The following is a 12,117-nucleotide window of genomic DNA, read 5'->3' on the forward strand; positions in this document are numbered from 1 at the left end:
AGAGACTAACCAATTTATTTGAGCATGAGCTTTCGTGAGCTACAGCTCACTTCATCGGATGCATACGGTGGAAACTGCAGCAGACTTTATATATATACAGAGAATATGAAACAATACCTCCTCCCACCCCACTGTCCTGCTGGTAATAGCTTATCTAAAGTGATCATCAGGTTGGGACATTTCCAGCACAAATCCAGGTTTTCTCACCCTCCACCCCCCCACACAAATTCACTCTCCTGCTGGTGATAGCCCATCACATTGTGTCAAGAGTTGTCACAATGTGATGGGCTATCACCAGCAGGAGAGTGAATTTGGGGGGGGGGGGGTGGAGGGTGAGAAAACCTGGATTTGTGCTGGAAATGTCCCAACCTGATGATCACTTTAGATAAGCTATTACCAGCAGGACAGTGGGGTGGGAGGAGGTATTGTTTCATATTCTCTGTGTATATATAAAGTCTGCTGCAGTTTCCACCGTATGGTGGTTTAATTACGCTGGTGGAAGAGCTCTCTCCCACCGGCATAGAGCAGCTACACAGACGACCTTATAGTGGCTCAACTGCAGTGGTACAGCTGTGCTACTGTAAGGTCAGTAGTGTAGACATAGCCTCAGTCAAGTCTGGTCTCAGTTTCTACGTGGTCTCTCTTCCCATACATACACCCCTACCCAAAACAATACTCAGCCAAAAGCTCTTGGGTAGGTTCACATACATCTTTTGTCTTTGATGGGGCTTATGCTTATAGTTATGTTAATTGAAGGGTGAGTTCACACCTACCAATCTCAATGGGGTTTTTTAACTCTGCTCATAACAACCCTTCTCTTTCTATCTCCCAGGCAGCAGTAGTTGAGTTGTGAGGGACTGGCTACTTGATGCCGTTCCGTGTTGCATGCAGACATCTTGGCTAAGCAATGGCTAAGGGACCATGATAATGCTGTTGCCTGATTGAAGTAACTAACATACACATGTGCAAGGAGATTGGGGTCACACTTTGAGTCATCGAATCATAGACGATTAGGGTTGGAAGAGACCTCAGAAGGTCATCTGGTCCAACCCCCTGCTCAAAGCAGGACCAACCCCAACTAAATCATCCCAGCCAGGGCTTTGTCAAGCCAGGCCTTAAAAACCTCTAAGGATGGAGATTCCACCACCTCCCTCGGTAACCCATTCCAGTGCTTCACCACCCTCCTAGTGAAATAGTGTTTCCTAATATCCAACCTAGACCTCCCCCACTCCAACTTGAGACCATTGCTTCTTGTTCTATCATCTGCCACCACTGAGAACAGCCTAGTTCCATCCTCTTTGGAACCCCCCTTCAGGTAGTTGAAGTCTGCTGTCAAATCCCCCCCTCACTCTTCTCTTTTGCAGACTAAATAAGACCAGTTCCCTCAGCCTCTCCTCATAAGTCATGTGCCCTAGCCCCCTAATCATTTTCATTGTCCTTGGTGGACTCTCTCCAATTTATCCACATCTTTTCTGTAGTGGGGGGCCCAAAACTGGTCGCAGTACTCAAAATGTGGCCTCACCAGTGCCGAATAGAGGAGAATAATCACTTCCCTCGATCTGCTGGCAGTGCTTCTACTAATGTAGCCCAATATGCCGTTAGCCTTCTTGGCAACAAGGGCACACTGCTGACTCATATCCAGCTTCTCGTCCACTGTAATCCCCATGTCCTTTTCTGCAGTACTGCCACTTAGCCAGTCAGTCCCCAGCCTGTAGCAGTGCATGGGATTCTTCCGTTCTAAATGCAGGACTGTGCACTTGTCCTTGTTGAACCTCATCAGATTTCTTTTGGCCCAATCCTCCAATTTTTTTCGGTCACTCTAGACCGTATCCCTACCCTCCTGTGTATCTACCACTCCCCCCATCTTAGTGTCATCCACAAACTTGCTGAGGGTGCAATTCATCCCATCATCCAGATCATTAATTAAGATGTTGAAAAGAATCGGCCCCAGAACTGACCCCTGGGGCACTCCGCTTGATACCGGCTGCCAACTAAACATTGAGCCGTTGATCACTACCCGTTGAGCCCAACAATCTAGCCAGCTTTCTATCCACCTTATAGTCCATTCATCCAATCCATATTTTTTTAGCTTGCCGGCAAGAATACTGTGGGAGACCATATCAAAAGCTTTGCTAAAGTCAAGGTATATCACGTCCACCGCTTTCCCCATATCCACAAACTCAGTTATCTCATCATAGAAAGCAATCAGGTTGGTCAGGCATGACTCGCCCTTGGTGAATCCATGTTGACTGTTCCTGATCACCTTCCTCTTCTCCAAATGCTTCAAAATGGATTCCTTGAGGACCTGCTCCATGATTTTTCTGGGGCCTGAGGTGAGGCTGACTGGTCTGTAGTTCCCCGGATTCTTCTTCTTCCTTTTTTAAAGATGGGCACTATATTTTCCCTTTTCCAGTTGTCTGGGACCTCCCCCAATCGCCACAAGTTTTCAAAGATAATGGCCAATGGCTCACATCAGCCATCTCCCTCAGCACCCTCGGATGCATTGCATCTGGCCCCATGGACTTGTGCATGTCCAGCTTTTTCTTTGCTTTCTCACTGTCTGAACACTCCCAACAGAAACTAAAATCCAGACACAGTTATTTTAATATCACTTGGTGTTTGTGTGATCATGTTCAAATGTCTGAGGTCAGTTAAATGATTCTGAAGGAGGAACTGGAGATGTTTGGGCAGGGCTCATACATTGTCATGACAGTTTTGCAAGGTTGGACATGATGACTTTATAATGAAATTATTAGGGATGGCAACTGAGAGGCAGAGGATAGGGAGACAGATTGGAGAGAAGGGGGAGGAGGTTGGGATGGGCTGGGCTGTTCTAGAAAGGGGGAGATGTGGTAGAAGGCTCGTACTCCTGCGATTATATTGCATTGTAAAGAATCCTAAAGTGCCCCGCAAATATACAGTTCACTTCTCACCCACAGCTCCTTCTAGGGTGAGACACTAACTGTCTAATTGTTTAATAATGCAAAACATTATTTTTAATGTTTAATAATGCAATACAGTTTGTGTTAGGAAATTAAGAAGAATTCGGTATCCAGTTGGTTGGGGGGCGGAAGGACATGGAATGTAAGTGTATCCTTAGCGTTAGCTCTCTCTCTCTTCTGTTTTTTGTGCAGAATTGTGAACCAAGTGTGCGTGGAGAAGTCTCTTATTTTCAGAAATAACACCCCTTATCACACTGAAATCGTCACTGACCCCAGCGGATATGAGTCTCTGTTCTGTGTGCAGCTGAGTGATTGTAAGTAGTCTTACCCTCGGCACACTGAATTCCCAAGTTCTCCCTGATCAGGGAATCTGATCTGTAACATCTTGTGAATATGAGGGGTGAACAGTCAGCTGTTCCACAGCACTTGCCAGCATCACTACAGGCCCAGGGTGGGAGGAGGAGTTACCTTTGAGCTGAAGCTGGCCAAGAAATCTACAAGATTGCGACAAGGTATTATTGAGGCCAAGAGCTCAATGAGATTTAAAAAGTTAAGACATTTATGAGAATAATTATAACATTCACAAGGATAGTAAAGAAGATGAGAATGCTATAAGGGGTATAAACCCTCTGGCTTCATGGCATGAATCTTGAGTTAGAAAGCAGCTGCCCCAGGGGCATGTTACTCCATAATGGGCTGTTTTGTGTTTTCTTGCGTCTTTCTCTGAAGCATTTGGCAGTGACCATTGTCAGAGACTGGAGACCAGACTAGGTGAGCCGGTGGATTAGGGTTAGGTCTGAGCTAATCTGACAATTTCTGTATTATGTTACTGTGCCCGCCCCTGAGTCTCCCTACTAGGTCGTATTTTTAAGTTCACATTTCCTGATTGCATAATACGCTTTCCATTCACCTACTGCTCTTTCAAGGATCTGTTCAAATATGCAGATTTATGTGGCCTACACTCAGCTGGCTAGGAAAACAAAAATATTTTACTTACTTGCTATGGGCCTGAGCCAAAGTGCTTTGAAGTCAGTATATCACATTATATAATATATATACCAATGTAACAATTTCTCTTTCAAAGAGCCTGCGGAGGTTTATCAGCCATGTGGTATTTCTTTTTCTGGATCATGGTGATGATATTAAAAATTTATATAAAACAGGGAATAAACCCATCTACAGGTCTAGTTTTTTTTTTTTCCCACCTCATGGATTCTAAAACATGCTTCTCCTGTAAAGTAACTCCTCGCTTAAAGTTGTCCCAGTTAACATTGTTTCATTGTTACATCGCTGATCTATTAGAGAACATACTTATTTAAATTTGCGCAGTGTTTGCTTATAACGTTGTTTGGCCCTGGGGGCTTGGAACAAGGTTGGGCCGGCAGCCCCCATATCAGCTCTCCTCCACCCCCCAGCCCCTCCCGCCCATCAGCAGCCCCATGGATCAACAACTTCCCCCTCCCTCCCTGCACCTCCCGCCTGCAGCAATCATCTGTTTGGGGGCATTCAGGAGGCTCTGGAAGGGAGGGGCAGGGAGCGAGGACTTGGCGTACTAGGTGATCTACTAGCTAAAGCAGCCCCCTGCTTCTTCAATTCATATTTCAGCTCACCAAAAGTTAAGGCCAAAATTTTCAAGGGTGTCTTTTAATATTGTGCACCTTAATATTTAGGTGCCCATCTTGTGATGGGATAACTGGCTCTGTGGATATGGGGAAAGCAGTGGACGTGATATATCTTGACTTTAGCAAAACTTTTGTTACGGTTTCCCACAGTATTCTTGCCAGCAAGCTAAAAAAATATGGATTGACTGAATGGACAATAAGGTAGATAGAAAGTTGGTTAGATTGTTGGGCTCAACAGGTAGTGATCAACGGCTCGATGTCTAGTTGGCAGCCGGTATCAAGTGGAGTGCCCCAGGGGTCCTGGGGCCGATTTTGTTCAACATCTTAATTAATGATCTGGATGATGGGATGGATTGCACCCTCAGCAAGTTCGTGGATGACACTAAGATGTGGGGAGAGGTAGATTCACTGGAGGGTAGGGATAGGGTCCAGAGTGACCGAGAGAAATTGGAGGATTGGACCAAAAGAAATCTGATGAGGTTCAACAAGGACAAGTGCACAGTCCTGCATTTAGGACGGAAGGATCCCATGCACCGCTACAGGCTGGGGGCTGACTGGCTAAGCAGCAGTTCTGCAGAAAAGGACCTGGGGATTACAGTGGACGAGAAGCTGGATATGAGTCAACAGTGTGCCCTTGTTGCCAAGAAGGCTAATGGCATTTTGGGCTGTATTGGTAGGAGCACTGCCAGCAGATCGAGGGAAGTGATTATGCCCCTCTATTCAGCAAGGGTGAGGCCACATCTGGAGTATTGTGTCCAGTTTTGGGCCCCCCACTACAGAAAGGATGTGAACAAATTGGAGAGAGTCCAGCGGAGGGCAACAAAAATTATCAGGGGGCTGGGGTACTTGACTTATGAGGAGAGGCTGAGGGAAAGGGGCTTGTTTAGTCTGCAGAAGAGAAGAGTGAGGGGGGGGATTTGATAGCAGCTTCAACTACCTGAACAGGGGTTTCAAAGAGGATGGAGCTAGGCTGTTCTCAGTGGTGGCAGATGATAGAACAAGAAGCAATGGTCCCAAGTTGGAGTGGGGGAGGTCTAGGTTGGATATTAAGAAACATTATTTCACTAGGAGGGTGGTGAAGCACTGGAATGGGTACGGACGGAGGTGGTGGAATCTCCTTCCTTAGAGGTTTTTAAGGCCTGGCTTGACAAAGCCCTGGCTGGGATGATTTAGTTGGGGTTGGTCCTGCTTTGAGCAGGGGGTTGGACTAGATACCTCCTGAGGTCTCTTCCAACCCCAATCTTCTATGATTCTATAATCTTATGATGCATGGGGCCTGATTTAAAAAAACAAAACAAAATATGCATCTCCAATTTAATGGAGGTGTAGGTACTCAGCACTTCTCAAAACCAGACCATCGAGGTCTTAAGTTGGGTACTGAGAAACAGGGGTACCCATGATCAGAGTGATTTGGAAAATTTTGTCCGGAGGCACTTGCTCAAGATCAGACAAAGTCTGTGGCAGAGGCAAGAACAGAGCTCAGATTTCCTTATTCTCTGTTTTGTGCCTTAACTTGAAGACCATCTTCCTTCCCCTTGGAATAGTCTCTACTTCTCCTTCTTGAGAAAATGGTGTTTTGTGGCTTTTTATCATCAAAAGGAAACAGATTTCCGAAATCCTTGCATGTCATACAGCCTGTTGCTGAACCTGGGCTGCAGTGATGATGGCTGAAACAGGAATAGTTCCACCAAGCAAGGGTGCAATGACCCACAGAGAGAATGCCATTGGGTTGAGCATTGGACCTTGCTTTGCTTGGCCAAAAATAAGTGTTTACCAATCATATTTGAGATACCTCAGTTATTTCACTGTACATAGAATAGCACATAATGGTTAGTGTCTCAGATATACTCCTGGGGAAATTCTGTGCCAAAAAATTAAAAATTCTGTGCACAGTATTTTAAAATTCTGCATATTTTTTCAAAATAACGCAATATAATCACACTAGTTTCAGTTATTTTGGTGATTTATTTCAAAATACCTGTCAGCAAGTATGTCTGTAACAATACAGACAACAAAAAAGATTCAGGAAATGTTTTTTGACAAATAAATTTCTTACTAGGCACATTAATAGAGAACTTTGAATAATAATTCATTTAAACTACAATACAGGAGCATATTTCCCGCACCCCTCAGAAGCAGTGCAAAGGCTCAGGGGAGTCAGAGGTAATGGAGGAGCTAAGGGAAAGGGAAGTAATTGCTGGGAAGGAACCTGGGAGTGAACCTGGAGGGGTGTGGGTGGGAGAATTGTGGAACAGTTTTTTTTGTGGTGGGAGGAATTGTTAGGGACTTGGGGAGCCTCCCCCATGCAAACCCTGCCAGACCCCGAGCCTCTCCTGTTCAGTCAGGCACATTTTCCCCTGTCCCCATGTGGCCCTGCACCCTCATTTCCCCCTGTTCCCCTGTGTTCTGCATCCTCACCCAGCCAGGTATGGCTTCCCCTGGCCCAGTGTGTCCCTGCATCCCCACTCCCCATTCAGCTAGGCATAGCTGCCTCTGTCCTCTTGTGTCCCTGCACTCCCATTCAGCCTGTCTGAATGTTGTCACACCACTAGCTTCTGTTCCCCCACCTCAGTCTGTCCCCCCCACTAGCTCTTCTGAACCCCAGTCTGTGTGACCCCCCAGCAGCACCGTGTGCCCCGCTCCATCCAGCCTGCCCATATCCTGTGCCTTCTCACCTGGCTCTGCAAGCAGGCAGGGCGTTGTGAGGAAGGCAGCCTCTGCCCCCTCTCTCTCCACAGCTGGCTTCTCTGGCCAGTGAGCGAGCTGCCCTCTCTTCTGGTGCCAAATCAGCTCTTGGTGAATGAAACATGTAACTGCAGCATGACCCCTTTCGCAGCTTCACTTTGTCTCCCCATCTGAATCAATTATTCTGTGGGTGGGAGGGGGAATCTGCAGGGGACATAAATTCTGCATTTTGTAGCCTGTTATTTTATTTTAAGTGAATTTTGTAATCTGGTATTCCACCACCATAGGTTTGGCTCTGATGGCTACAGTTTCAAGCTTAACAGAGTGAATGTCAGCTCTGCTACTTGCTTCAGATTTAGAGTCCCTGGGAACACATAAAGACCACGGGTAGTGATCACACATACATTCACAAGTACAAGGTCTAGTCTGTTTTACAAGTTTTATTAAAGTTACAATTAAAGTTATGATTACCCAAACGTATAGAAATTCTATACAGACCTATGCACAAGTTACAAATATAGTTATACTCCCATCCTTAACAATAATGTTAGGGTCTGATGGGTCGCTAATGGCTTGATCATCAGTAGAGGGATGGTTCCTGCTGGAATCTCCCATAGGAAGCTCAATTTTCCCATTCTGGGCATCCCCTTTTTATGATGTGATTCTGTCTATACCTACATTCTGCGCATGTCCATAAAAGTGTCAACCCTCTTTTCTCTTATTGGTCTGTGTCCCCTGGAAACTTAAGAGACCCCAATTTTCTATAGGCTATGTACATTCCCTTTATTCTCATTAGCACTGATGCACAACATGTATCCTGTGGTTAAGATACATGTCAGACAGATGCGCCTTTACAATATTTTTATGATCTAATATTAATCTTCTGGGTAATTTTGTGCAATATTACCACTTGGTACCACTTTTCCCATAATTTTAGGGCATCGGGTTATTTTCCGGTCACTTATGTCATCATTTTTTGTCTCCAAGGCCTAAAATAGCTAAGCTAAATTCTTGCAAGCCTCAGCCTACAGGTTCTTGCGTTTCAACTTTTCTTACTCATATCTAATATTTGGTTCCTCTAAATACTGATCAATCTTACACTTTTATAATCCTACAAATTCATTCTAGTTAACATACAGTGAATATGTATAACATATTGATTCATCTTAACATTACACAATAAATGAATAATAACTAAAATCATTGGCTACAGTTTGTGCAGTATTCCCCCAGGAGTACAGATACCACCATTGTCCTCTCTAAAGACTTCTTTCTGCTCTAATCTTAGAGCCTCTCCTTTCAAATTCTAAGGCCAGAAAGGATCACTGTGATCATCTAGTCTGATCTCTAGCATAACATACACCAACCTCACTCTTCTTGACCCCGGATCGTTTTCCAAGATTTTATCACTACTGTTTTTATTTATATCTTGGGGATGGGAGAGGGCTGTATTTTTGAAAGGTCAAACAGATGTGTAAGAAACAGTCATGCTTTCAGCCCACTCGGACAAAGTTGGTGAATTGAAAAGAGACAAAGAAACAAGAATTGGTAAAGTTGAGTGACACCGCTCCACATCTTCTACTCCCCACTTTGCTGTAGGGCAGGCAGACAACACTTTCAAGGGAGCCTGGGTTTGAGTTGCCTCCCTTGCTTCGGGGTTCATTCATTCACTCCTACAAGATATTGCTGAGCCCAAGGGCCTAGAAGGATTTAAAAAAGTATTAGATGTTTACATAGCGGAGAATATCCAGAATTGTATCATATAAGAAAAAATGTAAGGGATATAAACCCTCCTCTTTTCAGTGCAAAAGACAATTGCTAAGGCCGAGGGGGGGTAGGTTACCCTTGGGGTATGTTACTCTGTAATTGCAGGGCTTTGGAGCTGTGCTCTGCTCCAGCTCCAGGCAAAAACCTGCAGCTCCACTGCTCCGGAGCGGCTCCGCGCTCCAGCTCTGGGCTCCGCTCCAATGCCCTGTGTAACTGTTCACTTTGATGTTTCTTTCCCCTGCCTTTGAAGCATCTGGTACTGGCCACTTTTGGAAATTTTGACCTAGAACTCATATGTTCTGTCCTGACACCTGTACAGTACAGTCCTTTCTGAAAAGATCCTGCTTTTAGAAGGGAATTCAGTGATTTAAAAAACCCCTCAAATATTCATAGATTTTAAGGCCAGAAGTATAATCTTGTAATTTGACCTCTGGCATAACAGGCTAGAGAACTTACCCAGTAATTCCTGCATCAAGCCCCTAATTTCTGTTGGGGTACAGCCTATATTTTTAGAAAGACAATCAGTCTTGATTTAAAGACACAAAACCTTAAAGTGATGTAGATTCCACCACATCCCTCATTAAATTATTCCAATGGCTAATAACTCACAGTTTAAAATTTGCACCTTATTTCTGGTCTGAATTTGTATAGTTTCAGCTTTGAGCCATTGGATCTTGTTATGTATTCTGCTAGATTAAAGAGTCGTCTCTCAGAAATCTCTCCCAATGTAGGTACTGGTAAGCCATGATAAAACTGCTTCTTAACCTTCTCTTGGATAAGAACATAAGAACGACCATACTGGGTCACACGCGGCCCATCAGGGTAATCCGCTGGCGGGCCACAAGACAGTTTGTTTACGAATCATAGAATCATAGACTTTAAGGTCAGAAAGTACCATTATGATCGTCTAGTCTGACTTCCTGCACAATGCAGGCCACAGAATCTCACCCACTCACTCCTGTAACAAATCCCTAACCTATGTCTGAGCTACCGAAGTCCTCAAATCATGGCTTAAAGACTTCAAGGTGCAGAGAATCCTCCAGCAAGTGACCCGTGACCCACGCTGCAGAGGAAGGCAAAAAAACCCCAGGGCCTCTGCCAATCTGCCCTGGAGGAAAATTCCTTCCCAACCCCAAATATGGCTATCCGCTAAACCCTGAGAATGTGGGCAAAGCTCACCAGCCAGACACCCAGGAAAGAATTCTCTGTAGTAACTCAGATCCCACACCATATAACATCCCATCACAGGCCAATGGGCATATTTACTGCTAATAGTCAAAGATCAATTAATTGCCAAAATGAAGCTATCCCATCATACCATCCCCTCCATAAACTTATCAAGCTTAGTCTTGAAGCCAAATATGTCTTTTGCCCCCACTGCTCCCCTCGGAAGGCTGTTCCAGAACTTCACTCCTCTGATGGTTAGAAACCTTCGTCTAATTTCAAATCTAAACTTCCTGATGGCCAGTTTATTTCCATTTGTTCTTGTGTCCACATTGGTACTGAGCTTAAATAATTCCTCTCCCTCCATGGTATTTATCCCTCTGATATATTTAAAGAGAGCAATCATATCTCCTCTCAGCCTTCTTTTTGTTAGACTAAGCAAGCCAAGCTCTCTGAGTCTCCTTTCATAAGACAAGTTTTCCATTCCTCGGATCATCCTAGTAGCCCTTCTCTGTATCTGTTCCAGTTTGAATTCACCCTTTTTAAACAAGGGAGGCCAGAACTGCACACAATATTCTAGATGAGGTCTCACCAGTGCCTTGTATAACAGTACTAACACCTCCTTATCTCTAGTGGAAATACCTCGCCTGATACATCCCAAGACCGCATTAGCTTTTTTCACGGCCATATCACATTGGCAGCTCATAGTCATCCTGTGATCAACCAATACTCCGAGGTCCTTCTCCTCCTCTGTTTCTTCCAAGTGATGCGCCCCGAGCTTACAACAGAACTTCTTGTTATTAATCCCTAAATGCATGACCTTGCACTTTTCACTGTTAAATTTCATCCTATTACTTTTACTCCAGTTTACAAGATCATCCAGATCTTCCTGTATGATATCCCAGTCTTTCTCTGTATTGGCAATACCTCCCAGCTTTGTGTCATCCGCAAACTTTATTAGCATATTCCCACTTTTTGTGCCAAGGTCAGTAATAGAAAGATTAAATAAGATTGGTCCCAAAACCAATCCCTGAGGAACTCCACTAGTAACCTCCTTCCAGCCTGACAGTTCACCTTGCAGTGTGACCCGTTGTAGTCTCCCCTTTAACCAGTTCCTTATCCACCTTTCAATTTTCATATTGATCCCCATCTTTTCCAATTTAGCTAATAATTTGCCATGTGGAACCATATCAAATGCCTTACTGAAATCAAGGTAAATTAGATCCACTGCATTTCCTTTGTCTAAAAAATCTGTTACCTTCTCAAAGAAGGAGATCAGGTTGATTTGGCACGATCTACCTTTTGTAAAACCATGTTGTATATTGTCCCAATTACCATTGACCTCAATGTCCTTAACTACTTTCTCCTTCAAAATTTTTTCCAAGACCTTGCATACTAGATGTCAAACTAACAGGCCTGTAGTTACCTGGATCACATTTTTTTCCCTTTCTTAAAAATAGGAACTATGTTAGCAATTCTCCAGTCATACGGTACAACCCCTGAGTTTACAGATTCATTAAAAATTCTTGCCTGCAGCTCCCAGTGGCTACAGTTCGCCATTCCCAGCCAATGGGAGCTGCGGGAAGCGACAGCCAGCACGTCCTTGCAGTCCATGCTGCTTCCCGCAGCTCCCATTAGCTGGGAATGACAAACCTCAGCCACTGGGAGTTATGGGCAACTGTGCCTGTGGACGGTCAATGTAAACAAACTATCTCACGGCCCGCCAGCAAATTACCCTGATGGACCGCAGGTTGCCCACCACTGCCCTACAGTGTCCCCAGGCATCTGTTGCCCTGCTGTGAGGACGGAGGGAGTGTTACTTATGCTGGTTCCCTTCTCCCAGCTCATTCCCAGTTGGTTGGGAGGAGAATGGAGCCTTGCCCTTCCCTCTCTGCAAGGATCATGACCCTTAAAGGATACAGTGGCAGGATTTCCTC

General features: G+C 44.7%; 1 protein-coding gene across 1 annotated transcript in view; it reads left to right on the forward strand.

Moving 5' to 3' along the window:
* The window catches only part of TCTN3 (tectonic family member 3), a 60,119-nt gene that overhangs the window by 2,745 nt on the left and 45,257 nt on the right, over window positions 1-12,117 (forward strand). The window contains exon 3 of the mRNA XM_073354693.2: window positions 3,135-3,256. Coding sequence (XP_073210794.1) covers window positions 3,135-3,256 — 122 coding nt within the window. The remainder of the gene's footprint in view (window positions 1-3,134; window positions 3,257-12,117) is intronic.

This window comes from Lepidochelys kempii, chromosome 7 (genome assembly GCF_965140285.1).
Source record: "Lepidochelys kempii isolate rLepKem1 chromosome 7, rLepKem1.hap1, whole genome shotgun sequence".
Lineage (NCBI taxonomy): Eukaryota > Metazoa > Chordata > Testudines > Cheloniidae > Lepidochelys > Lepidochelys kempii.